The 24,932-nt window shown below is 32.9% G+C and overlaps 9 protein-coding genes across 9 annotated transcripts; 7 read left to right on the top strand and 2 right to left on the bottom strand.

Annotated features, from left to right (window-relative positions):
* The first annotated feature begins 312 nt into the window (after positions 1-312).
* On the top strand, positions 313-6,561 carry BX664DRAFT_328026 (inositol hexakisphosphate-domain-containing protein). The gene is made up of 17 exons (XM_051544532.1): positions 313-516; positions 585-814; positions 886-974; positions 1,092-1,165; positions 1,334-1,359; positions 1,420-1,596; positions 1,659-1,718; positions 1,773-1,940; positions 2,033-2,236; positions 2,306-2,482; positions 2,581-3,065; positions 3,136-3,887; positions 3,961-3,995; positions 4,113-5,398; positions 5,499-5,602; positions 5,692-5,793; positions 5,885-6,561. The coding sequence occupies exons 1-17, from the start codon at positions 338-340 to the stop codon at positions 6,483-6,485; spliced, it is 4,749 nt and encodes a 1,582-aa protein (XP_051401196.1). The 5' UTR covers positions 313-337; the 3' UTR covers positions 6,486-6,561.
* Positions 6,562-6,829: 268 nt separating this feature from the next.
* On the top strand, positions 6,830-8,833 carry BX664DRAFT_371565 (uncharacterized protein; the record flags this gene model as incomplete). Its single annotated transcript, XM_051548659.1, has 4 exons — positions 6,830-7,406; positions 7,501-7,773; positions 7,899-8,742; positions 8,796-8,833. The coding sequence occupies exons 1-4, from the start codon at positions 6,840-6,842 to the stop codon at positions 8,831-8,833; spliced, it is 1,722 nt and encodes a 573-aa protein (XP_051401195.1). The 5' UTR covers positions 6,830-6,839.
* A 461-nt stretch (positions 8,834-9,294) lies between these two features.
* Positions 9,295-10,316, bottom strand: BX664DRAFT_371563 (uncharacterized protein; the record flags this gene model as incomplete). The annotated part of the gene is made up of 6 exons (XM_051548658.1): positions 9,295-9,541; positions 9,606-9,741; positions 9,853-9,933; positions 10,019-10,106; positions 10,159-10,220; positions 10,311-10,316. The coding sequence occupies 6 exons, from the start codon at positions 10,314-10,316 to the stop codon at positions 9,309-9,311; spliced, it is 606 nt and encodes a 201-aa protein (XP_051401194.1). The 3' UTR covers positions 9,295-9,308.
* A 1,291-nt stretch (positions 10,317-11,607) lies between these two features.
* BX664DRAFT_93661 (asparagine synthase) lies at positions 11,608-13,845 on the top strand. The gene is made up of 5 exons (XM_051549801.1): positions 11,608-11,712; positions 11,777-11,865; positions 11,989-12,137; positions 12,223-12,694; positions 12,761-13,845. The coding sequence occupies exons 1-5, from the start codon at positions 11,633-11,635 to the stop codon at positions 13,645-13,647; spliced, it is 1,677 nt and encodes a 558-aa protein (XP_051401193.1). The 5' UTR covers positions 11,608-11,632; the 3' UTR covers positions 13,648-13,845.
* Positions 13,846-15,018: 1,173 nt separating this feature from the next.
* Positions 15,019-15,177, bottom strand: BX664DRAFT_249539 (GATA zinc finger-domain-containing protein; the record flags this gene model as incomplete). Its single annotated transcript, XM_051540278.1, has 1 exon — positions 15,019-15,177. A coding segment is annotated over one exon (159 nt), but the record flags the coding sequence as incomplete, so codon positions are not given.
* Positions 15,178-16,119: 942 nt separating this feature from the next.
* On the top strand, positions 16,120-17,995 carry BX664DRAFT_328023 (uncharacterized protein). Its single transcript, XM_051544531.1, has 3 exons — positions 16,120-16,639; positions 16,758-17,161; positions 17,238-17,995. Exons 1-3 carry the CDS (start codon positions 16,156-16,158, stop codon positions 17,919-17,921), a joined length of 1,572 nt encoding a protein of 523 aa, XP_051401191.1. The 5' UTR covers positions 16,120-16,155; the 3' UTR covers positions 17,922-17,995.
* A 181-nt stretch (positions 17,996-18,176) lies between these two features.
* On the top strand, positions 18,177-19,754 carry BX664DRAFT_348005 (uncharacterized protein; the record flags this gene model as incomplete). The annotated part of the gene is made up of 5 exons (XM_051547565.1): positions 18,177-18,350; positions 18,445-18,839; positions 18,900-19,099; positions 19,167-19,491; positions 19,604-19,754. The coding sequence occupies 5 exons, from the start codon at positions 18,177-18,179 to the stop codon at positions 19,752-19,754; spliced, it is 1,245 nt and encodes a 414-aa protein (XP_051401190.1).
* A 92-nt stretch (positions 19,755-19,846) lies between these two features.
* BX664DRAFT_93611 (kinase-like domain-containing protein) lies at positions 19,847-21,683 on the top strand. Its single transcript, XM_051549800.1, has 4 exons — positions 19,847-20,051; positions 20,115-20,837; positions 20,915-21,155; positions 21,223-21,683. Exons 1-4 carry the CDS (start codon positions 19,938-19,940, stop codon positions 21,630-21,632), a joined length of 1,488 nt encoding a protein of 495 aa, XP_051401189.1. The 5' UTR covers positions 19,847-19,937; the 3' UTR covers positions 21,633-21,683.
* A 121-nt stretch (positions 21,684-21,804) lies between these two features.
* Positions 21,805-24,744, top strand: BX664DRAFT_328018 (oligomeric Golgi complex subunit 6). Its single transcript, XM_051544530.1, has 13 exons — positions 21,805-22,114; positions 22,172-22,302; positions 22,367-22,558; positions 22,653-22,820; positions 22,912-23,138; positions 23,194-23,285; positions 23,354-23,490; positions 23,566-23,641; positions 23,708-23,764; positions 23,842-24,036; positions 24,107-24,199; positions 24,265-24,333; positions 24,398-24,744. Exons 1-13 carry the CDS (start codon positions 21,842-21,844, stop codon positions 24,689-24,691), a joined length of 2,004 nt encoding a protein of 667 aa, XP_051401188.1. The 5' UTR covers positions 21,805-21,841; the 3' UTR covers positions 24,692-24,744.
* Positions 24,745-24,932: the final 188 nt, after the last annotated feature.

Below are 24,932 nucleotides of genomic sequence, written 5' to 3'. Positions count from 1 at the left end.
ACAGGCAGTGTACCTGATAAGCGGTCCTCTAAAAGGATCTGAGTCCACTTAAGAAAGAATTCATATTTTGGATAGCTATAACCAAAGTAAAAGTATAGTTTAAATTGAGTGTGGGAGTTAAAGATTGGTTTTATGCTATGTTTGAATAACAGTGACCAATCAGATAAGTTTGACTGATGTTTAGATGTCCTATGAAATCTCAACAAAGGCGGGGTCCACCGTGGAAAAAATGAACCTTACTTCTGCCCCTTCGCCCCCTTAATTCTTTTTTTTTTTTTTTGACTTTCTCTATTTCTTTCTCTTTCCTTTCTTTTTACATTTTTTTTTTTTGTATTACATGTTACCTTCATCACCAAAAGACATACCAATGACATCGTCTCATTTTGGTTCTCCTCCAAAAACCAATTATCTATATGGTGACTCACCTACCTCCAGTCTGTCTAGTCCAAAGTTTTCTCGACGTACTGCTGATACAGATATTTCTAACAAGACTTCCAATTTTGTGCCTCCTCGCCTGTAATGTTCATGAACTTAATTGAACATATATATATTTTACTGACATTTATTTTTGTAATTGTTATTAGAAACAAAGGGTTAGATATATTTGCAACTAGTCCACCACTTCGAAGTCAATCTATTATGGAAAATGGTCATGGTTCTCCTCATATGTCTTCGTCACCTATTACTACTACTACTACTTGTTCACCATCTGATCCTCGATCCCTTCTGAAGGCTGCTAGTACCCTTATAAAATCTCGTAATGGTACTGTTTTGACAAGAAATACAATTCTTAAAGCAGATCATTTTTCAAGTGGTAAGTAAATGTATCAGATGATAACAAATATGATTATTGACCTATTATTTTATTACCTTCTGGATTAATAGGAACAAACACCAATTTAGATCTTCATCTTCAAGGAGGACCTAACTTTAGAGCTGCTGAATTAGATGTCTATGGTGTAGCACAACCAACGGTATGAACCATGAGAACATAACAACATGAATGAAATCTTTTTTTGGTGACACAACTTATCATTCTTTCTTTTATGTAACATCCTTTTTTTTTTTTTGTTTTGGTATATTAAATATAGGTCATCGGATTATCTACCATCTTATCCATTTTGAATTGTCATCCAAAAAGTGTCAATCGTGTATCTTGTACTTGGTAAGAAAAAAAAAAAAAGGACTGGTGATATTCAATGTGATGCAAATGGGTACGTGCGTTAATGAAAGTGTGCTGCTAATATGATCATGTCGGATGACAATCGGAGTTCATTCCAAAAGGATGTTATCAATGTACGCTATACTCATTATACTTCTTTATCTATTTTAGGTTTTCTACTCGCGAAGAACCTTTAGGTAAAAAAGAAATAAAGTCATAGAATTTATATAATAAATCCTTCTTATAATATTGTTTAGTCTATCTCAATGGATATCCATATTGTTTACGTGAATATGCCAATCCTATGCAAAATATGAATATGTTTTGGGGTATCAATGCAACTCGATTAGAAAAAGTGGAAGAAAGACTCAAAACTGATATTATTAAGGAAGCAAATTCGATGAATGGTCTTATTTTGGCTCATCAAGAATTATGTAAGTTTTTTTTTGTTATACTTTTTGTTATTCTCATTAATATTTGTATTTTCTTATTATAGCTGATGGAACTGTAGTACCCTGTTATCTTGCAGCAGATAAGGTTCAAACTCCTAGTGAAGGTAAGATCAAAGATTTTTATTGTAACTTTCTTACTAACCTACTTTTATTAATAGTCTTTCAAGAATTCCAACAACAAGGCTATCAATTGAAATACTTTCGGATTCCTATATCTCCTGAACAAGGCCCAGAAGATAATTACTTTGATGAATATGTACGTGTTATTAGAACATTGGAACCAACCGAGCCTTTAATATTCAATTGTGGTATAGGCAATGTACGAAGTAAGTATCAATAGAAAAAAAAACAGTCGATAATGGTCTATCAGTTGACTCATACAATCATTCTTCTTTTTTTTTTTGTATATATATAATAGCTACTGTGGGGATTATCATTGCTCAGATTATCCGTCGAACTCAGCTTATCGAACGTGGTTATCGTGATCCATTCATCATTCCCGGTTATGATTATCAATCAGCATCCAAAAATACGTCGGAACCAGTGGTATCATTGGAACTTGGTAATCCAAAGGCGAAATATCAAGAAACCTTATTACGATTAGTATATGTATTGGAACAAGGTATGTATGGAAAGTCAAGAAATATAATATTTTCATTCTCATCATTTCCCTTCCTTCATATACTTATAGCTTTGGAATCAAAAATGTCAACGCATTCTGCAATCGAATGGGCTTTGGAACGAGGCAATATCATGGACAATTTAATGGAAGCAATAATGGGCAATTATCATTCAGTGGTGGCTCTTACTTCTGTATTGGATAGTGGAGTTTTTAGCAAACGTATTTTAGATGAAATGATTGATCGATGTATGTTTGTTTATATAAATAGAAATATAGAATCAATTCCTAGGACTCACCTTCTTTTTTTTTTTTACCTTCTTCTTCTTCTTCTTCATTCCATGTAGCTGATGCTGTAGTGAACCTGCGTGAAATTATCTTGACCAATCGTATTCGTTACAACAATACAACAGCATCTTCCTCTTCTTCCAAGAATAATAAACCCAATGGCAGTGGCAATGGATATGAAAAGAATCTTTATTTGGAAAAAGCATCCAAGGCACTTCAACGTTACTTCTTTTTACTCTGTTTTATGGCATATATCAACGAAAGTCCCAATACTCGGTTTGAAACTCGATTCTCGTCTTGGATCAAGGCTCGTACTGAAATATGGTCTATGCTACAAAATATGCGTCGTAAAGGTCCTCGGCTTTATTATTTCCGTCCAATAGAAGAACTACAATCTATTGAACATGGTTATGGACATGGATCAACATTGACTTTATCTCATGCTCGTTTTCATGGTAGTTCGAAGGGTATGTTTGATATGAAAGGCGCAGGATCACAACATGATGATATTGTTGTTACTGAAGTAGAAAACTTTATTATTCAGGCAAGTGATAAAAAAAAAAAAAAGAAAGTCAACTTCAATTAACCTCTCTACTTTTGTTATCCATTATTAGTCTCGAAAAGGTGCAGTATTTACAGCTCAAAATATCCTCAAGGTCGACTTTTGGTATTATCACTACCTAGATAATGAACGACAGGAATATACGGTTATCCATTCAAGAACTCCACGACAACTCGATAATATCAACAATTATAATCATCCTCAAACTCATCATTCATTTTATATTGAAGGTGCATCCAATTTTAGACGAATTGACAATACTCATGTTTATGGTATAGCACAACCAACGATATATGGACTAAAGCAAGTGATACGACAACTACTTACCGATCGACCAAGAAACGAACGAATACTTTGGATCAATCTACGAGAAGAGCCTATTATATATATTAATGGAGTTCCTTATGTCCTTCGTGATAGATACTTTACTCTTCGCAACATTCGAGCGTATAAAGGAATCACTGGCGCAAGATTAGAACAACTGGAAGATCGACTTAAAGAAGATATTGTTCAAGAAATCAATAATTACGAAGGACGGATATTACTTCATGGTGAAAATCAAGATGGCCAAGTGTTTTCTCAATGGGAAGAAGTCTCTGTGGATGATGTATTGACCGTGCGTGAAGTAATGGAATCTATGACTGGCGAAATGTCTGAAGAATTAGAGTTGGATACAGCTCAAGGCAACATGCTGACTTACCATCGTATCCCTATTACTGCAGAAAAGGTACCTACTTATGAAGATTTTGATGAATTACGAGCTATTATTGCTACAGCAGATCTTGGAAAAACGGCTCTTGTCATGTAAGTAGTATCAACTACAAAAAAAAAAGGGGGGAGAGGAGTTTCATCTTATTTATCCCTAAATCTTATCTAGGAACTGTCAAATTGGGCTTGGAAGATCTACAACAGGTAACGAAAAAATAATAAAGATTAAAAAGGCAGTTTTACGCCCTCCTTTTTTTTTCCTTTTTTTTTTTTTTTTCTAATCTTGGTTTTCTTATCAAATTTATCTCACTTTTTTTTTAGGAACTGTCATCGCCACATTGCTTACCCGTTGGGTACATCAACAATCATCAATATCTGGTTCTATACCTTCGCAAGAAGAAGAAGAAGAAGGAACAAATGATCGACAACGACAACAAGAGAAACCTCTGACAATACGACGTCGAAACTACCAAATTATTAACAGTCTTTTACGGGTGATCAAACATGGCCTGGAAAACAAACGCATTGTGGATGATGTACTGGACAAGTGTGGCCTAACCATCAATCTTCGTGATATTATTGAAAAAGCTAGGGTTCAAGTGGAAAATGAAACAGATCCGGACAAAAGGAAAACCAAGATCAAACGTGGCATTGTCGCTTTGGAACGATATTATGTGCTTATCTGTTTCCAGGCTTATTTGGACAACACCTCCCCCGAATTATTGCATGAAACAGAATCATTTGGGCAATGGATGAAACGACATCCTGAACTTGCGACCATTTTGAAGGAATTACAATCTACTGACAGTTTGGAAAGTATTGTGCCTGTGGAACTTACAATACCATCATCGCTATCATCAACAACAGTAACGACCACAATGACAACAACAGCAAGTTCAGCGGATAGCAACAAACTTGTCATACAAGGCGATGGAATAGCTCTGACAAGTGAAGTGGTACATGTATTGCAAGCTCGAACGGGACAAGTATTAGGTCAAAACTCTATTCTCAAACATGATGCTTTCCCTGGTTGTCAAAAAATGGGTCTACGTGAAAAAATTCCTGGTGCTTACAATTTCCGACGTATACCTGTGGATCAAGTGAAACGAGCAGTAAAGTATGGAGGCAAAGCATCTACGGTGGGTGGTCTAGCTGTGGACATGGATATCTTACAACTGATGAATACCGATTACTCCAATGATGGTACGAAAATCAATAGCAAGAACAACGATGATAGTATAGATACACTCTTAGCTGCATCGGACTATCAAATAGCACCACCTTATATTTGTGGTTGTGCCATGCCAAACAAAGACGCAATCAAGGCAATACTCAAGGCAATGAATGCTGGGCCTGGTGGAAAACGAAAAGTACTCTGGACATGTCTTCGTGAAGAACCTGTATTATACATCAACAAACGACCCTATGTACTACGACTTCACAATAATCCTCTTCGAAATTTGGAAACGACTGGTATTGCGAAAGAACGAGTGGAACATATGGAAAGGATCATGAAACGAGATGTGATGGAAGAACTGGTGGCGTACAATGGACGCCTTTTATTACATGGAGAAGAAACAGCCGAAAAAGGTGGATTTATTTTATTGGTAAGTCCAGAAATGGGACTAGGGGTAATTTGAAGATAACTAATCAACCTGTTTTTTTGTTTTTTTTTTTTTTTCTTTTTCTCTTTTTGGACAACATTAGCCGACATGGGAAACTGTACCACCAGATTGTGTTGAAACTCCTGATCAAGTATTCCAATCCATTATTGATGAAGGTTATCAAGTCAATTACTTTAGAATACCAATGCAAGTAGTGAAATAATGTCATTATAATAGGGGCAAGAGCGAATTCATTGATAATTTTTACTTTCTCCTCTTTTCTTTTCTCTTTATAGCACTGATGAACAAGCACCTATTCCTGATGTCTTTGATCAATTTATTGATCGTATGAAACTCTCAAATCAACAAACTGATATCATGTTCAACTGTCAAATGGGGTAAGGACTCATGATTATAAAAAAAAAAAAAAAAAAAAAAAAAAAAAAAAAAAAAAAAACTTGATATTAATTAGTTTTCGTCTTGTCTTAGTCGTGGCCGTACAACAACTGGCATGGTAACAGCCTGTTTACTATCGATGATTGCTAAATCCAATGATATTTCTGAGATTGGATCAACTTCAGAAGTATCATTATCATTTGGGGACATGGAACAATCTGAAGAAAATAATGATGAACAGCATCGATTACAAAATGGAGATTATCGGGTTATTCTGCAACTCATTAGTGTACTTAGTCATGGAAAATTGGCGAAACGGCTGACTGATCAAGCAATCAATATGTGTGACCATATGCAGAATTTACGGAAAGCGATTTATGATTTGAAACTTCGAATGGATGCGGCTGAAATGGGATCATCTAAACGACATATCGCTGAAGAAGGATTTTTGAATTACCTTGTACGATACTTTTATTTGATTGTGTTTGCAAATTATCTATTGGAAATGGTGAAACAACAACAGAATCAAGATTCAACACTACCGATTGAAAATGGGACATCCTTATCATCTTCATCAACAGGTGGACTAGCAACAATGATTGAAGAATCATCAGGATTATCTTTTAAATCTTGGTTAAAACGTCACCGGGAAATCTTGAATCTCATCAAATATCAATCCAAAGAATTGTCTTGATTATTATTTTAGTCTAGATGCTTCATTTATATACTGTTTTATATATATATATAATAAAGTTACTTTTTAAATTACCCTTTATTTGTATAAATCCTTTCTTTTTTATATTTTGGGATCTTTTATTTATGGGTAAAGTCAAAAAACTGGTTTTTGTGTAGACGCATGTGGGTGGCTGCGCCTAATTTTTGCATTACAAAAGAGAAGCAGCGGAATTTGAACTGTGGGGTAAAAAAAAAAAAAAAAAAAAAGGAAAGGGTCTCTATTTCCTTTTCTTCTCTTTCTTCTTCTTTCTTTTTTTTTTTTTATCTTCCTTTTTCTTATTTTTTATCTTTTCTTTTCTTTTAAAAGAATATCATGGAAATGGAATACTCTCCTTTACCATCTCTTCCACCATCACCTACCGATCCTACATCGCCACCTTTACGAAAAGAATCATCTCTTTATATCAATACAAAACAAGCATTAGATCAACCTAGTTTATTTTCGCCACCTTTATCACCCTTGACATCACCCGACCGATTATTATTCAATAACAATCATGCATATAAAAAGAAAACTTCACATCAACAACAACAGCAACAACAGACAGTACATAATTCTTGGCAATCAAGTTGGCAAGAAGTAGATATTGAAACACTCACATTGGAAAATGCCAAACTTCAACGAGCGAATCGATTATTAAAAGTGGATAGAGAAAATTGGTTAGAAAAACGAATAAAACCTTTGGATCAACATATTCGTGATTTGACCATGTCCAATGTACGATGGCAACGAGCAACTCGATTATTACAACAAGAACTTCAAGAAGCTAAAGATCAACTAACTCAATGGAAACGATCTCAATGGCAATCTAAAATTGTTTGTACTGGTTCTTCTGAATATCAATTTCTTGTGGATATGATTCATCATCTTCAATCACAGGTAAATAATTTCTCCTTCTTCTGCATATTATTTCCCAAATGCAAAAAAAAAAAAAAAAAAAAAAAGTTAAACTCCTCTTTTTTTTTTTTTGTAGATCCATAAGCAATCAACCTTCAATGAAATAGGTGAAAATACAACAATGACTACCGAATGCAATGATATTCTTTCAAACAAACAAGTTGATGGTTACCTGATGGAAAAAATACAACAATTGGAACAAGATTTGGCAGAAGCACTCAAACAATTAAAAGAACAAGAAAATGATAAACTAGCGTTGACTTCCGAATTACTGAAAAAAGATGAACTGGTGACACAACTGGAAAAGGACTTTATGACTATGAGCCAACAATTAAACTCTTTGCAGAAGGTAAGAACATCATCCATTTAAGGTTTTCAATAGGAAATGAAATGCAAATGGAAGAAAAAAAAATCCTAATAAATTATATACTAACATGCCCTTACTTTATTTATTTATTGATTTCGTTTGTTTAGATAGTTGAAAGTCATAGTTTAAAGTCGCCTGTTTTGTCTAATGCAGTAGCGCCATTACCATCATCAGAAATAGAAGAACAACCTACAGTAGAAACAGCAGATGCATCAACGACAGCACCGACAATTATGGAAATGAACTTAATGATTAAGGCCGCATCTCGAACAATGAAGAAAAGGAGGATAGTGAGTACCCAACAGGATGGTACTGCAAGGCCAGCACAGGATGATCCTTTCTGTTTGGATGACGATCGTGGAAAATCTACTAGGGATGATGGATGTCAAGATGATGTGACTAAATTTGACAAGTCGGCATATGATCTACCAACACCTATGATAACAACGAATACCTCACCTATAGAATCCAGTGTTAGAATGGATCATAGACGTACTTGTTCATCTGTTTATTCCACTACTTCAACTACTTGTTGGGACGACCATGACAATAATCGTATCTATTCATCACAATGTTCTTCATTGAATTCACTTGAATCATCATCATCATTGGATCAACATTTGACTGCTACACCATTTCTTCCATCTTTGATCAAGGCTATTTTTTTCACCACATTATCATCCACAACATCACTTCCTGGTTCATTTCCCTCTAAACCCATTACGAAACAATATGATGAAGAAAAAGGAACGATGATGATGTTATGGTTGTTCATCACCGGAAATGAACCCTTTGCTCCTTGTGTATTGTTGACCATGGTGATCGGACTTTCCTCCAATTTAGGTATCAAAGATGATTGGCTGATTCCTCTTACCTTGATGGTTTTGTTTTCTGGTTATCTGTGGTGTGGCGCTCTTTGTGGTATTCATGTCAAGTTCAATTTCCAAGACTGTTAGTTTTTTTCTGATACTTCCAATTTTTGTATATCCTTTTTTATTTTGTAGTATTTACTATCTCTCAATACCCTTCTTTATTCAAATAGATTATATTAGTTAGACCCCTTTTGTTATTGACCCTCCCCCCTCATTCAATCTTTTTATGAATAAAATTAAAAATCTATTTTTTTTTCAAGTGTTAAAACATAGAATGACTCAATGCATAAGATGGATGCATTTTTATTTATTCCAATAGTTCATTCATCTCAGCTTAGTCATGATAACTCCTGAATCCAAAATGCATTCATGGGATTTTATTTTTTTTTTTTTATGTAATATGTAAATGGGATGCTTACATAGTAATGGATATCCTTGTTGATTTTGAAATGGATAGCATAGCATATACATGAATGGATGTATAAAATCAAAAACTGGTTTGTTAAATTGCATCAAAAAAAAAAAAGAGAGAGAGTGATGATGAACAAAGGACGTATCGTTTTATTATTCCATACAAAATAATAATAAGGTATATGTATAAACTAGATCCAACTTAATGAAATGGGGATATATAGAATCAAGATATCAATGTTTTTCAGGAGAAGAATGATGATGATGATGATGATTGGGTAAAGAATAGATTAGGTCAGAGATAATAAAAGGATCATCACTACTATAACGGTTTGATATGGTTTGTTGTAAGAGTTTTTCTGCTGTTTGACGTGACATTGGACTTTTATTTTCAAATGTTTCATGGATGACGTTTTCTAAAGTAGATTTCTGACCATCTCCATCCTTCTCATCTTTCCTGATTGTATCTATTCCATTAGAAAAAAAAAAAGAGTAAATACTTTGTGATCATCCATCCACCTTGGGACTTACTTTGATAATGAGCATCATTCTTCATTTTTCTTTCAAGTTGATTATAAACGTCACGTACACTTTTTATTTTGAGATCATTCCAATATTTCCCAATTTCTTTTTTTTGTAGATAAAGCACAATCTTGTTTGGTTTGAACTAATAAACAAAAAGAGAAAAAGAACAAAAAGGACTATGATGAATGTTTTTTTTATCTATTGTACAAAAAGGATAAAAAAAAAAAAAAGAGGATAATTTTTTTTTCCTTACCTTGATTTTTGTTTCTTTTGATTCAAGTTCTCCACAAAGTTGAGTCAACTTAAAGCTATAATTGGAACCTTGATGATCATTCTACGTTTTCCAAAAAAAAATAAAAATAAAAAAAAGGTTCATCAGAATGTCGTGGGTTCAATTTTGTCTATGAAGATAACTTTACGATGCATAGATGAACACTACGAGGTTTGACATCCAAAGAATAGTTTTCCTTTTGAATAGTATCAGCATTTGGAATGGAAAGATATACCCTATCAATTATCAAAATGAGAGAAATAAAAAAAAAAAAAAAAAGATACTTACATAATAGTTTTTTCATTTTGGTCCCAACCATAATGAGAAGTAATATAAACAGTCTTTATATTCTATATTATATATATAAAAAAAAAAAGACGTAAAAGTTTGAATATAAGTTTTGTTCTAGTATTAGTAGTTTTATTCAAATATTAAGATACTTGCATCAGTCATATTTTTAACTAAATAATACTTTATTTCAATATTAGATATATATATAAGTGTAATAAAAATGAATGTAGAATATTGAGTGAATAAAAAAAATATATATAAGAGAAAGATATATATAAGAATAGTGTTCATGATAAGAAATAAATAAATAAAAGAAGAAAAAAAAAAAGAAAAGAAGAGACAATCTCGAAAAAAAAAAGGATCGACTAACCATTTCCTTCTATAGTAACTCCGATAAACAACTATTGAACTGGGTTCATCTATAGAAAAAAAAATGTATTTAAAACTACTATATTACTGTTTTTTTTTTTTTATCATACATAACAGAAGAATAAATAATTGTATGATACTTTTTTTAAAAAAAAAAAAAAAGGAAAAAGAAAAGAACTACTACAATGTATCTTCAATATATATTATTTATTATTATTATTATTATTATACAGTATATATATTATTGTAGGCAAATCAATATTCGTGTATTACTTTTAAAATAATTTGAGATTCTTTTTCAAAGAATGTTACTTTGTATAAAAATTGAGTTCTCAAAGGGTAAGTTTGATTCATGCAAAATCTATCTTTTACCCCCCTCCCCTACAATCATTGTCCAAAAAAGGAAACGATTCTATTCAGAAATAAAATAGATAAAAAAGATATATTTCACCTCCGCCAAAACCCTTTATGGAAAGAGTGAGTCATTTGCTTGAATGTCAAAATATCAAGATTAAATATACTGTATGTAGAATAGAATCATCAAGAATTATTCTTTTTCTTTCTTTCTTTTTTTTATTTTTTTTTTTGAATAATATGATGATAATAATATAAATATATATGGATAATAATAATAATATAAAAAGGTATTATTATTTGATTGAGAAAGAGTTAAATAAGAATAAAGTTAGTAGACAAAAAAGGAAACTGATGCAGATGACTCAAGTGTATTCTCTCCAATGAATTAGGAAAATGAATCACAGGCCAAAAAAGGATAATGTCAAAAAGAAAAAAAAAAAAAAAAAAAAGAAAAGAAATAAAATATTTACAAGAAGAAGAAGAAGAAGGAAAAAGAAAAAAAAAAAGGAAAAAAATGAATCCATGTTTAATCGAATTTTAAAACATTTTTATTTAGATGGGTTACTTATCACAGGGGAATATTGATTTTTACAGTGTCATCAAAAAGCAGAAATGGGGGAGCAAATCTTTTTGTGTTCAACCCCCGCAATTTCTTATATAAGAGATCTGATTTTTTTTTTTGTTTCTTTTCTTTTCTTTTTTTTTTTTTCTTCACTCTTTCTTTCTTCTATATAATAATAATATTATGTGTGGTATTTTTGCTTGTTATAACTATCAAGGCGATATTGATGCTTTCCGTCAACGTGCTTTATATCTTTCAAAAAAGTAAGTTTTCTTTTCACTTTATAAAGTAAAAAAACTTACCCTTTTTTATTATTATTATTATTAGAATTAGACATCGTGGTCCTGATTGGTCTGGTTGTATGATTTCTGGAAATACTATTTTTGCTCATGAACGTCTTGCTATTGTTGGTGTTGGTAATTTAAAGATTATTATATTCATGAAAGATGTTATTAAACTCTTTTTTTATATATTTAAAAAAAAAAAAAAAAAAAAAAAAAACTAACAAGCTATTAAACTCGCCTTTTTTGTTTTGACAGATACTGGTGCTCAACCTTTAACAAGTGATGATGATAACCTTATTCTCTGTGTCAATGGTGAAATCTACAACCATAAACAATTACGTGCCAACTTGAAAAACAAATATGAATTCAAAACTCATTCTGATTGTGAAGTCATTATGCCCATGGTAAAAAAAAAAAAAAAAAAAAAAAAAAAAGAAAAGACATTATATAATCTTATTCACTTTTTTTTTTTTTTTTTTTGATTGATAGTATAAAGAAATGGATAAGGATTTAGTTCAACAATTGGATGGTATGTTTTCATTCGTACTTTTAGATAAGAAACGTAATAGAATCATTGCTGCTCGTGATCCTATTGGTATTACTACTCTTTATTATGGTTGGGACTCTAAAATGCCTGGTACTGTTTACTTTGCTTCTGAATTGAAATCTTTGAATGAAGATTGTGATAAGATTTTGGCTTTCCCTCCTGGTCATATCTATGATTCTGATTCTGGTGAAACAACGCGTTGGTTTAACCCTACTTGGTGGGATGAATCTCGTGTACCCACTCATCCTGCTGATCTCAAATTATTACGTGAATCTTTAGAAACTGCTGTTCGTAAACGATTGATGGCTGAAGTGCCTTATGGTGTCTTATTATCCGGTGGTTTGGATTCTTCTTTGATTGCTGCTATTGCTGCTCGTGAAACTGAAAAGATTGCTGCTGCTGGCTATACTGAAGGTAAAAATCATTTATTTTATTTACATATATATTAAATCTATTTTTTTTTTAATTTTAATGAAATAGGTGAATCTACTCTATGGCCTCGTCTTCATTCTTTTTCCATTGGTCTTCCTGGTTCTCCTGATTTGATTGCTGCTCGTGATGTTGCCAAACACCTCAAGACTATTCATCATGAATTCACTTTTACTATTCAAGAAGCATTAGATGCTGTTAGTGATGTGATCTATCATTTGGAAACTTATGATGTAACTACTATCCGTGCTTCCACTCCTATGTATTTATTATCTCGTAAAATCAAGGCTACTGGTGTCAAGATGGTACTTTCTGGTGAAGGTGCTGATGAAGTGTTTGGTGGTTACTTATATTTCCATTATGCTCCCAACTCAGCTAGCTTCCATGAGGAAACAGTGACTCGTGTCAAGAACTTGCATACATCCGATTGTTTACGTGCCAACAAATCTACAATGGCTTGGGGTTTAGAAGCACGTGTACCATTCTTGGATAAACAATTTTTGGAAGTGGCCATGAACATTGATCCCAAGGAAAAGATGCCAGATCGTAGTCAAGGTCGTATGGAAAAGTATATTGTGCGCAAGGCCTTTGATACATCGGATGATCCATCTGCCAAACCTTATTTACCCGACAATGTATTATGGCGTCAAAAGGAACAATTCTCAGATGGTGTTGGATATAGTTGGATTGATACATTGAAGGAAGTGTCTCTTACCAAGGTGACTGATGAAGAATTTGCTCAAGCTGGATCAAGATGGACCAAGGATACACCTACTACCAAGGAAGCCTATATGTATCGTGTGATGTTTGAACAATGGTTCCCTCAAGAAGCTTGTACTGCTAGTGTCGTACGATGGATTCCTAAAGCTGAATGGGGTTGTCCTGAAGATCCTTCTGGTCGTGCTCAAGGTGTACATGATGATGCTTTGAAACAATAGATTTAGTTTTTTTATGTATATATATATATATTTTTTAATACATATTTCCCATCATCATCATCATTTTTTCTTATTCACTTTTTGTTAGTATTTATCATCCATCAAATGCATACTTTTTATAGTACCTATATATATATATATATATATATATCACCCCCATCTTACTTCCTATTTATCAAAATAGAAAGCGTTCAAATTATCAATACAATAATAAAAAAATATTTGTATATTTCAGTTTTCTTTTCTTTTAGTGACCAAAAAAAAAAACAAAAAAAAACTCTATTTGTATTGTAGAATAGGTATGATAAAGTACACTTTATTGTTTGATCATGATAAAAAAAAAAGTATGGTCCAAGTGATACAGAAAACAGAGAAGGGGAGAAAGAGAATGTTACATGTTTGTGTATATATATATGAAGGAAAGAAAAAAAAAATGATAAGCTAAAAAACCAAAAAAATCAAAAAACCAAAAAAAAAAAAAAAAAAAAATAACTATTGGGGGTGGTGTCATATGAGAAGAAAATGATGCATTGGAATGAAAAAAAAAAGGGTGAACAAAAAAAAAAGTATAAAATGAAAGTATGATCAAAATGAAAGAAACTATTTTAAAGAGAGAGGAGGTAAAGTAGTTAATGGTAACAAAGAAGAAGAAGAAGAAGAAGAGGATGATGAAGTAGAAGTAGGAGTTGAGGTGGGCGGGGTAGAAACCATAATGGGAGGTAATTTGGGATAATCTTGAAAAGGAAGCGATGCAGGACGAGGTAGATTGGTTGCACCAGTTGTCGAGGCGGCAGGTGGAGATCGAGAGAGAGATAAGAGAAATTGTGCTACCTGTTGTTCTTGAGGAGGTCGTTTACACTGAGAGCACGGTGAATTAGCGGGAGAATCTTCTAGTACCTTATCAATAGAGGATAACATGGCCTCTGTTTCAGATAATAGTTGAGTTAATCGATTTACTTCTTGTTGTAAATATTGGCGTCGTTCATGTTGTTCCTGTATATGTCGGCATGGACCGGTTGATGAATGATGGAAAGAAAGTCCAGGATGAGAAGGAGGAGAGCAAGTTGTAGTTATTGTATTAGTGATAGTTGGTGAAGGTGGCGTAGAAGAGACTGAAGAATTGGAAGAAGAAGAAGTAGAGGATGATGATGAATATAAAGTAATTGGTGTTGTAGAAGTAGGTTTGATCATTGGTGGCAATCTGGTATTGTCATTAGTAGAAATAGGTTGTTTATATTGATTGGATGGTGGTGATAGAGGTTGTTGTTGTTGAGTTGTTGATGATGGTGGTAGGGTATGAACCATTTTGATGGTTGGAGCCGATTTAATTTTCTTGTGATCCAAATCTTGATCCTTTTTCTTTTCAGAACCTCGTTTTCGTCGTTTGATAACAGATCTCATCATAGTAACAGGACGATGAGTCATATGTAATTTGTAATAAAGTCCACATGCATTACAAATATTCTTGCCATCGGAATCTCGGCGCCAAAGAGGAGTAGTAGTAGTATGACAATTAGCACAACTAATAGAAGTATCTTCTTTGTTACTAACAAAAGTTTCATCTAGTATTGTTGTCTGTTTGTGTGGTTGACAATTAGGACAAATATCAGTTTTCCAACCTACTGAATTAAATGCAGTTTGACATTGTGTACAAAGGGACATTTGATTGTCTTGTACCATGATAAAAACAAGGTATAATATAGATGACCAAAAAGAAATAAAAAAAAAGAAGTAGATAAAATAAATAAAAAAGAAGAAATAAGAAGAAAAAGAAAATAATAAATAAATAAAGAAAAAAGTGATATACAAAGAAAAGAGAAAAGGGGAATCGCGCGATTTTGATAAAATAATAATGAAAGTTGAAAATACAAAAAAAAAAAAAAAAAAAAAAAGAAAAAAAATTTTGGATCGGACGTTCAAGTTGACCAATCAAATAGTCTCATTGGTCCATACTTTCCCACGTAGTCCCTTTTTTTTCCCCTCACTTTTTATTATAAAAAACTTTTGATAATAAAATTTTGTATAGATGAACAAAGAATCTTTTTTTTTTTTTTTTGATCTAATTGATTATTATGATCCATTATATATTATCAAGTTGATTTTATTATTCCTTTATTGATTATCTTTCATTATCATTATTTGATAAAAAAACAAGATCTTTTTTATCTTTTATATTCTTTTGATCATGTGGTCTTTTTTACCAAAGTGTAACATATTATCTTCTTCCAGATTTTTTTATTATGTTTTATCTCTTTTTTTTTTGTTCCCCCTGTTCAATTGAGAGATTTAAGCTTTTTTAAAGTCTGGAATTAAAATAAAGTGGACTGATTCTTTTTTTCTTTTTTTTTTTTTTTCTTCGGTTGTTCATTGGCAACGTTGGATAATATAATGTCCGAAAAAATTTTAGGAGACAGAGAAACAAAAAAGACCAATCCATTACCTTTTTTTTCTTTTCCTTTTTTTTTTTTTTTTTTTTTTTTTTTAAATTGACTTTTTTATATATATAGAATGGATGAAGAAAACCTTGGTTATAGAAACAAAACCAAGGACGCTTCTTCAAGAACCACTGAAGACTATATTAGTTCATCATCTTCTTCTTCTTCAATACAAGTTGGATCTGGTCATTTAAATGATAATAAAGATAATATTGATTCTTTTGAACAAACAAGCTTTGAAAAATGGAAACCATGGCTCCTTTGGTGGAATACAGAAGAATGGATGGCTTGTTGGATTGGATTAATTATATTTGGAGGTGTTACTGCTACTGTACTCAAAGGAATACCTTGTCCTGTTTTTAAAAGTTGGCAACACAATCCTTTTATGACATTTGCTGACGTGGGAAATTATGGTCTAATTGTATTATTCTTCGTTATGGGTGGTCTATTATGGATAGCAATGGCTTGTTATCGACCTTCACATTGGCAATTATTTCCTATTGGTTATGTAGTCATCTTTTTTGTAGCTCTCATCAGTAATATGTTGGCAAGCAATGGTAAGTTAGAAACAATCGAACAATAGAAAATGACTAAAAAGGAAACTGGGTGTCCTAATTTGGATAATGACGGAATCTGACCTCATCCTTAATTTTTTTTTTTTATATTTATTTTTAGCTGTACTCCATAGTGCAAGTCTTGGGGCATCCATTTGGGCTATTATTTTAGGATGTGTTTTGCGCAACCTACTCGGTTATATATATAAACATCAAAATCAACCTTTACCTCATTGGATCAAAATTGCTCAACAAACGGAATTATATATTGCCATTAGTTTGGTATTATTATGTATCGATATTGCAGTTTTGAAACCATTGGCTCCTCGTGCTTTATTCGTCAGTTGGTTGGATACTCCTACTCTCTTTATGGTGGTAGCATTTATTGGTTGGCGTTATTTAGATATTGACAAGCAAACATCTATTATCATGTCTGGTGCTACTTTTATTTGTGGTTCTTCTGCTGCTATTGCTCTTGGTTCTGCTATGGGTGTACCTCATAAAACAGATATGCCTATTGCCATTGTAAGTCATATATATATATATATATATTCATCTTTTTTTTTTTAATATTTATTTATTTTATTTTATTTTATTTTAGATTTCTATTTTCACCATTCCAAGTATCATTGCTCTTCCTTATATTGCTAAAAGCCTTGAATTTGATCCAAATGTTGCTGGTGCCTGGTTTGGTGGATGTGTAGACTCTACTGGCGCTGTGATTGCTTCTGCTAGTATTTACAATGATCCACAAGCTATTTCCACTTCTGCCGTTGTCAAGATGATGCAAAACGTATTGATTGGTCCTCTCTCTGTCATCATGGCTTGGCTTTGGTCACAATATGAATTACGACTAGCTCATTTGGAAGAACAAGAGCGATTACAACCAGATGGACAAGAAACAAGTGATATACCTTTGGAGAATAGAAACAAAAGTGATTTTACACGATCAAGTAAAACTGTCAAAAAACAAGAAAAAGCATTGGTCTTGTTATGGAAACGATTCCCCAAATTTGTTCTCGGTTTTATCATTACAGCTGTTTTGTTTAATACTGTGATTCCTGGTGGTCCTGATGAACGTGCCAAGGTCAAGGATTATTGTTTTTATGTATCTGAATACTTTTCTACTTTGTCTTTTGTCAGTATTGGTCTGGGTCTCAAGATGGGTGAACTGAAACAAAATATCCGAAGCTTAGGTAAATTATGCGTATTGTATTTGATTGCTCAATTAGTAGATATCATCGTTACTGCTGTGTTGGCCTGGTTAGCTTTCACTAAAATGTAGATTTGTAGATTATCTAGTATAGAATGTATTTATTATTTATATCAATAAAGAAAAAAAAAGATTTTTGAATTAAAGTTGCTATGTGTGTGTGTGTGTCTGAAAGAAAAAACAAAAAAAATTCATGGGGAAATTATAATTCCTCAATTCTTCCTTTTTTTTTTTTTTTTTTTTTTTTTTTTTTTTTTTCCTCTCTAACTCTCTCTCTCTCTCTATATATATATATATATATATTACATGTGAATACAATAATAATACATGGCCTCTACTTCTACCAATTTACCCATACAACATCAACATAATGATCTACAGTCACCTTCTGGGACTACAGTTAGATCAAATGGTTTACTTTTCCTTCGTACATCTTGGCAAAACATTTCTCGTGCAAGCAAATTCATGTTGGTCTCTTCTGTCTTCTTCATCGTCTCACAAGTAAAAAAAAAAAAAAAAAAAAAAAAAAATAAAAATAAAAATAAAAGATAATCTTATTATGATTACATCTTTTGACTCAATTAATATTTTATAGATGATAGTATCCATAGTCATGCTTGCTCTGTATTCCAATGATACTTGTGATAAACCACTAGGCACCTATCTTATTGTACATACAGCTCGTATAGGACTTCTCTTACCACTCTTGATATATCAATATCTCCATCGTCCTACTTTATTACAACGTCAACAACGTCAAAATGATCAACGGATGGAAATACAAAGGGAATATAGGCGACAACGCGAAATGGCTACTGCTTCAAGAGCTCAACCTTCCTCGTCTTATACACCTTCTTCGTCTTCTCCTTCTTCTTCGTCTACTACTACTACTACTAGTTCTTTACCTACTCAAGAACATCCGTCTACAATACCAAGGGTTAATCCATTACAAGAACAAAATAACAACAATATCAAGGAATGGTGTGAAAGGTAAAGGAAATAAAAGAGATAATATAATCAACTAACGAACTAACTATACAATCTCCTTAGAATAAAGTCTTTATTGGATCTGTTTGGTATTCTTTGGTTTATTGTTGGAAACTATCTTATTTTTACTACAGAAAATTGCTCTTATTTAGCTCGACATTTTTATTACACCATCTTGGTCTGGGTTTTACTTAGTTATATTATTATTTTGATTCCTGTCATCCTATGTGCATCAGTTATCTTTTGTTTACCGGTTGTTTTAGGTAATTACAACAAAACCAAGTTATATTATGAAAAGGACAACAACTAATACTATTTTTATTTTGCTAGTGATACTTCGAATACTCAATATTACCGAAGTACCTGGTATGCCAATGGGTGCTAGTCAAGAAGAAATACTCAAGATCCCTATTTATAAGTATCAACTACAAGAAAATGAAAGTACCACCCCCGCAACACCATCTTCATTTGCATCCCAAAGAAATACTATCAACTCACCATCATGGACACGACGCCTGTTTCTACGTTTCAAAAAAACCAAGAATGATGTCGAAGATAGATCTTATCCATCCATTACCATCCCTCAAGTAGAAGATGCTTTATGTTCTATTTGTTTATCTGAATATGAACCTGGTGATCTGATATGTAAACTATGGTAAGACATTATGCAGGGCTTGTTTATTTATTTGTTGATGATTTTGTATGAAAATGTCGGTTCGGTATTTTTTTTTTTTTTTGTTACTAAGCTCATTCTTCCTTATCATCAGGTGTAGTCATCATTTTCACAAGGATTGTGTACATGAATGGCTTGCTCTCAATAGTCTATGTCCTTTATGTAAACAAAACTTCCGTGGTAAAGATTACAATCAAGAACAAGATTCACCAAGTGATCCTATTACTGAACCACCAAGATCCTAAGTTGAATGATTATTGTTATATTTTTTTTTTATTTTATTTTCCTTTCTCGTCCGCCCTTTGTATTTATTCCCTTCTGTTTCTCCCTTTTTTTTTTAACATCTACTTGTTTCTCCTGTAGTTGTCTATTTCCTTTCAATTTCTTTGTATTGTATTATCCTATCCTTCTTCCTTATTCTTTTTATCATGACAACTGAAATGTCATCACGCTGTATTATACTTGACTCCCCCGTTGACGCTTGCAATGCATCAATAAAATCAAAAGAACATCATGATCAAAGTCCTTTTCGTAATAACAAGGTAATTTAGCACTATTATTTATTTGTATCATTGTGACTAATTTTTTTTTATATTACTCTTTAGAAAAAGAGAACTGCTGGTTATGAACAAAGCTCCATTGGATTAGGTCTTGTAGTAACTAAACATGAACGGAAGAAGCCACCATCTAGCATCACTTTACCACCAGCGCCTACCATTGTATTTGATAGTGGAACACCACAAAATACCACAACATTTTCGTTTCCTCGACATATCATACCTCTACCAAGTCCTTCATCAGTTGGTGATCAACCTACCTTTACAAAGCATGACATCATCTCACCTTCTCTTCCTACCAGTATACAGCTAACAACACCAGATGAAGTTGATCAACAAGAAGAAGATGATGATTCTTACATCCCCGTCATTTCATTATCACCGTCCTTTTCATCATCATCACAACAACAGCAACGAATGCCCAATTTATCAGAACTTCCTATCCTAGGCGATATTGATGATGATCACTTTCAAGACATTGGGTCTCTATCAGTACCTCCATTGATGATGAATACAACTATGATGCGTGAACAACAATCTTTACTCTCACCTGCTATTCGAACTTATGATGAAGCATCTCTGATTGGGAAATCTATATGGAAATTTCGTATTAATCAGTTATTGGGCGTGGGGGCTTTTTCCAAGGTCTATCTAGTCACTCATATGGATAAGGAAAACACGAAATCCGCTATCAAGATGATTCGAAAATCAAAAATGCTAAAGGATCTCCGGATGAAATCAAGTGTAGAACGTGAAGTAGCCGTGTTACAGGCAAGTTGTATATCTTTTTTTTTTTTTTTTTTTTTTTTGGTAGAAATAGAGGAAGGCTTATATCTTTATCATTTTAGTTTTTACATCATCCTGGGATTGTACAACTTGAAGCCACCATGGAAATTGAACAACATTTATGCTTGGTATTGGAATATGTCAATGGTGGGGAACTATTTGATTTTGTCCAGAAAAGGTATATGCATGATGACACTGGACAGATCAAACAGGACCTTGTAAAAGATCTTTACTCTCAATTGGCTACTGTGGTCCAGTGGATGCATGAACAAAATGTGGTACATCGTGATCTAAAATTGGAAAGTAAGTTGTAGAGAAGCGTATGATAGAAAGTACTCTTATTTTTTTTATTTATTTTTTTTTTTTTTAGACATTTTACTATATGATAAATGTGGACAATTGAAATTGAAAATCACGGATTTTGGATTAGCAAGAGTGATCGACCCTGAAAAACCTTTATTATCAACTCGATGTGGTAGTGAAGAATATGCAGCACCGGAAATAGTACAAGGGATTGGTTATGATGGACGATTGACGGATACTTGGGCTACAGGTGTGATTTTATATGCTTTACTTGTAGGTTATCTACCTTTTTCTGCTCGTGATGGATCTACTACTTCTCAATTATTTTATCAAATCATTCAAGCTAGTATTCGATGGCCAAAAGATATTGACATACCCGATCAAGCCAAGCAAGTGGTAAATTCCCTTCTTCATCGACAACCTGATAAACGGATCTCTTTATTGGATATTCTTTCCTTGCCTTGGTTTAGCACATAGTTTATTTATTTTCATTTCAATAAAGCTATTCTTTTTTTTTTTAAATACAAAGCTATATATTCAGTAGAATAGCTGCAGACTCGTTTTCTCACTCCGCGCTAATGATTTTCGGTAGACAAAGATCTTTACCCATTTCAAACACTTTTTTTTTTTTGTTTTCATCTTTACAATCTTTTCTCATTATTTCTTATTTTGATATATATTTCAACATGGAGTATGAAAAACCATCAAGTCCTTTGAACGATCCATCACCGACACCATTTGTATCTAACAAACCCAACAAATTAGTGGCAGCCAAACTTCACAAAGTATTGAATGCTTCGATCGCCGATGATACCCGTATCAAATCAGCTCTATCAGCTTTATCGGATATACCTGACCTGGATGAAACTGAACTACGACGTAATTTACGTGGTACCATTGAAAAAAAAGAAATAGCTACCAATCAAAAATTTATGGACGCGTTTTCCGTTGTGGTCAAGGTAAAAAAGAGAAAAAAAAATCTGTCTGTTTTGATACTTATGATTGAGATTAATTAGCAATTAGAACATTTGGAAACGGAAATGAAAGATATGCAAGCGTCTTGTACTCAGATGAGGGGCAAGTTGGATGATGTTGCAGTTGAAACAGCAAAGATGATCAAAGAAACAAGCAATTATCAAGATCAAAGGTAAAAATGACTATATAAAACTACAAAAAACCTACCTTACCGACTTGACCTTTTATGATATTAGTGAAGCTTGTGATACGAGAATCATGGTGGCGGATCGATTCCTTGAAAAATTCACCTTGAATCAAGATGAAATTCATTGCTTGACTTCTTCAACAACTCCTGTGGACAACACCTTCTTTGAAGCCTTGACCCATTTACAACAAATTCACAGTGATTGTAAATTACTTCTCATGACAGCTCATCAGCGAGCAGGGTAAATCATCAATAAGAAAAACATATCTATACTGTGTTGTGAAACTTGATATTGATTACCTTTTTTTTTTTCTACATTTGTATATTTACTCTAGTTTACAAATCATGGAGTCCATGTCACTTTATCAAGAATCAGCGTACGATAAATTATATCGATGGACTCAATTTGAAAGCCGATCTTCCTTTGGTGGTGATAGTATTGATGTTAGTACATTGATGACCAAGGCATTATATTCTCTTAGGCATCGTCCTGTTCTTTTTCAGTAAGTTCCTTTTTTTTTTTTTCTGATATTACTGATCATTTATACTGAGACGTTCCTTATGAATTTTTTTTTTTTTTGGTGGGTACTATAGAACGATTCTAGATGAATTGGCTATGGCTCGAAGAGATGCAGTGGCTCGTGCTTTTATGACAGCGTTGACTCGTGGAGGACCAGGAGGTACACCAAGACCCATTGAACTTCAAGCACATGATTCATTAAGATATGTTGGGGATATGTTGGCATGGGTTCATCAAGCATGTGCTGGCGAAAAAGAAATGTTAGAAGGTCTATTTCATCGAAATTCTGCAAATACTGAAGGTAAAAGTATTCTTATATATAAGATGAATCTAATGTTGTTCACTATTACAAATAGATGATTATCAAGGTGTTTCGGTGGCAATGATCAATGATGCTGTGGATGATTTATTAGATGCAGCAATGGAAGGAACATGTCGACCGTTGAAAGTAAGTTTTATGAGGTTGTGTGGGAATGATTAATACTAACAAAACTTTTTTTGATTGCTGATTTTTAGACTCGAATGGAGCAAGTACTAGTATTACAACCAAATGCTATCACATCTTACAAAATGGCTAACCTGATACAATTTTATGCAATCACCATGGGTCGTCTATTAAGGAAAAATTCTGTGTTGGCGAAAACCCTTTATGAGTAAGTACAATGGACAATAATTATTATATATATATATATATATATATATATATATTAATGTTTTATTTATGATAGGAACACTGAAATGGCATACAAGTACTTTTTCAAAACATTGAATGCGCAATCGCAACGATTACTCCAAAATGTTGAAGTAAGTGAATGGAAACAAGTGTTATTGTTTTAATAATCTTCTTTTCTGTTTTCTGGTATCTGATAGCCTCCATCCAAGGATTTGACGGTGGCACCGGTAGTGCGAGACATGACTGCACAATTGGTAAGTTGTTGTTGTTGGTATCATTTAGGAGAAAAAAAAAGTGTGTAATGATTGCTCAAATTCCATTGTCCTTATAGAAAGAAATATTGGCCTCTTATGACTCTTCATTGGTGATGGCTACGCAACCGGTGAACGATCTTCCAGAATTTGATTTTGGTGAAATTTTGGATGCTATTGTTGAACCTCTGTTACAAATGTGTGAAGCTTCAGTGGAAAAACTAAACAAAGTGGATAATCATATCTATATGATCAATTGTATTCATTATATCCAAGTAAAAAAAAAAAAAAAAAGAGTAGTGATGAACCGTTTTTTATTCAATACTAAAGAACTCTTTCTTATAGTCTACCATGACCATGTATAGTTTCACGGAAAAAAAACGTCAAGCATTAAGTGAACAGACCGACGAACGTTTGGATTTGCTGGCAAACGAACAAGTAAATATAAAAAAAAAAAAAAGGAAGAAAGAGATAGAAAACTAATCCAATTTTTTTTTTTGTAGTGTCGTGATCTTTTACAACAATCAGGATTGTCCAAGATTGATCAAGCATTGAAGACTAAGGAAAAAGAGGTAAATCAGGAGAATAAATTTGTTGTGTTTTATTGACATTTTTTTTTTTTAATATGATAATTAGGTGCCTTTATCTTCATTACCCAATATGAACGCTCAATCACTGAAGAATACATTATCGAAACTTGATTCATTCCTTGTGATGGCTAGTGCGGATGTGTCACCCCAGTTACAACACTTAGCAACCAGCGAACATTGCCAAAAGGTGCAGGATAAGGCCATTCATTTGCTATTGGATACATATCGAAGGATTAGTGAAGCTGTACAGGATCCGGCAAATGGGTACGGTGTAGACCCTCATCTTATTTTACCAAGAACTGTGGAAGACATGGAGGCCATTTTTTCTTTTGCTCTTTAGATTAACACTTTATTATTCACATAAAAAAATAAACTGTCATTTATCATGTTTTCTTTATATATATATATGGTGTTGATTAATAGATGGATGAAGATATTTGTAGGGCGTTGACGATTTTATATTTTTATAGGATGAATGCGGCTTAGTATGATTCATGCATCGGAAAAACCCCCGCATTTCCAGCCATATCAAAGGAGTGACAGAAGTATTTTTAGCTTCTAACATCAAAATGCATGGTTGC

This window comes from Halteromyces radiatus (genome assembly GCF_025201355.1).
Source record: "Halteromyces radiatus strain CBS 162.75 chromosome Unknown BX664scaffold_3, whole genome shotgun sequence".
Taxonomy (NCBI): domain Eukaryota; kingdom Fungi; phylum Mucoromycota; class Mucoromycetes; order Mucorales; family Cunninghamellaceae; genus Halteromyces; species Halteromyces radiatus.
Note: the sequence above shows the minus strand (reverse complement) of the source record. Positions and strands in the feature narration are given on the sequence as shown.

Excerpts from the sequence above, each read along its gene's own strand:
- BX664DRAFT_93661 (XM_051549801.1), top strand. The coding sequence starts at position 11,633 with ATGTGTGGTATTTTTGCTTGTTATAACTATCAAGGCGATATTGATGCT. Across the intron at positions 11,713-11,776 it reads GCTTTATATCTTTCAAAAAA|AATTAGACATCGTGGTCCTG; the intron begins GTAAGTTTTCTT and ends TATTATTATTAG. Across the intron at positions 12,695-12,760 it reads TGCTGCTGGCTATACTGAAG|GTGAATCTACTCTATGGCCT; the intron begins GTAAAAATCATT and ends TTAATGAAATAG.
- BX664DRAFT_93611 (XM_051549800.1), top strand. The coding sequence starts at position 19,938 with ATGACAACTGAAATGTCATCACGCTGTATTATACTTGACTCCCCCGTT. Across the intron at positions 20,052-20,114 it reads GTCCTTTTCGTAATAACAAG|AAAAAGAGAACTGCTGGTTA; the intron begins GTAATTTAGCAC and ends ATTACTCTTTAG. Across the intron at positions 21,156-21,222 it reads TCGTGATCTAAAATTGGAAA|ACATTTTACTATATGATAAA; the intron begins GTAAGTTGTAGA and ends TTTTTTTTTTAG.
- BX664DRAFT_328023 (XM_051544531.1), top strand. The coding sequence starts at position 16,156 with ATGGATGAAGAAAACCTTGGTTATAGAAACAAAACCAAGGACGCTTCT. Across the intron at positions 16,640-16,757 it reads TAATATGTTGGCAAGCAATG|CTGTACTCCATAGTGCAAGT; the intron begins GTAAGTTAGAAA and ends ATTTATTTTTAG. Across the intron at positions 17,162-17,237 it reads CAGATATGCCTATTGCCATT|ATTTCTATTTTCACCATTCC; the intron begins GTAAGTCATATA and ends ATTTTATTTTAG.
- BX664DRAFT_328026 (XM_051544532.1), top strand. The coding sequence starts at position 338 with ATGTTACCTTCATCACCAAAAGACATACCAATGACATCGTCTCATTTT. Across the intron at positions 1,166-1,333 it reads AATCGTGTATCTTGTACTTG|GTTTTCTACTCGCGAAGAAC; the intron begins GTAAGAAAAAAA and ends TATCTATTTTAG. Across the intron at positions 5,603-5,691 it reads AATTACTTTAGAATACCAAT|CACTGATGAACAAGCACCTA; the intron begins GCAAGTAGTGAA and ends TTCTCTTTATAG.
- BX664DRAFT_328018 (XM_051544530.1), top strand. The coding sequence starts at position 21,842 with ATGGAGTATGAAAAACCATCAAGTCCTTTGAACGATCCATCACCGACA. Across the intron at positions 22,115-22,171 it reads CGTTTTCCGTTGTGGTCAAG|CAATTAGAACATTTGGAAAC; the intron begins GTAAAAAAGAGA and ends GAGATTAATTAG. Across the intron at positions 23,491-23,565 it reads TTGGCGAAAACCCTTTATGA|GAACACTGAAATGGCATACA; the intron begins GTAAGTACAATG and ends TATTTATGATAG.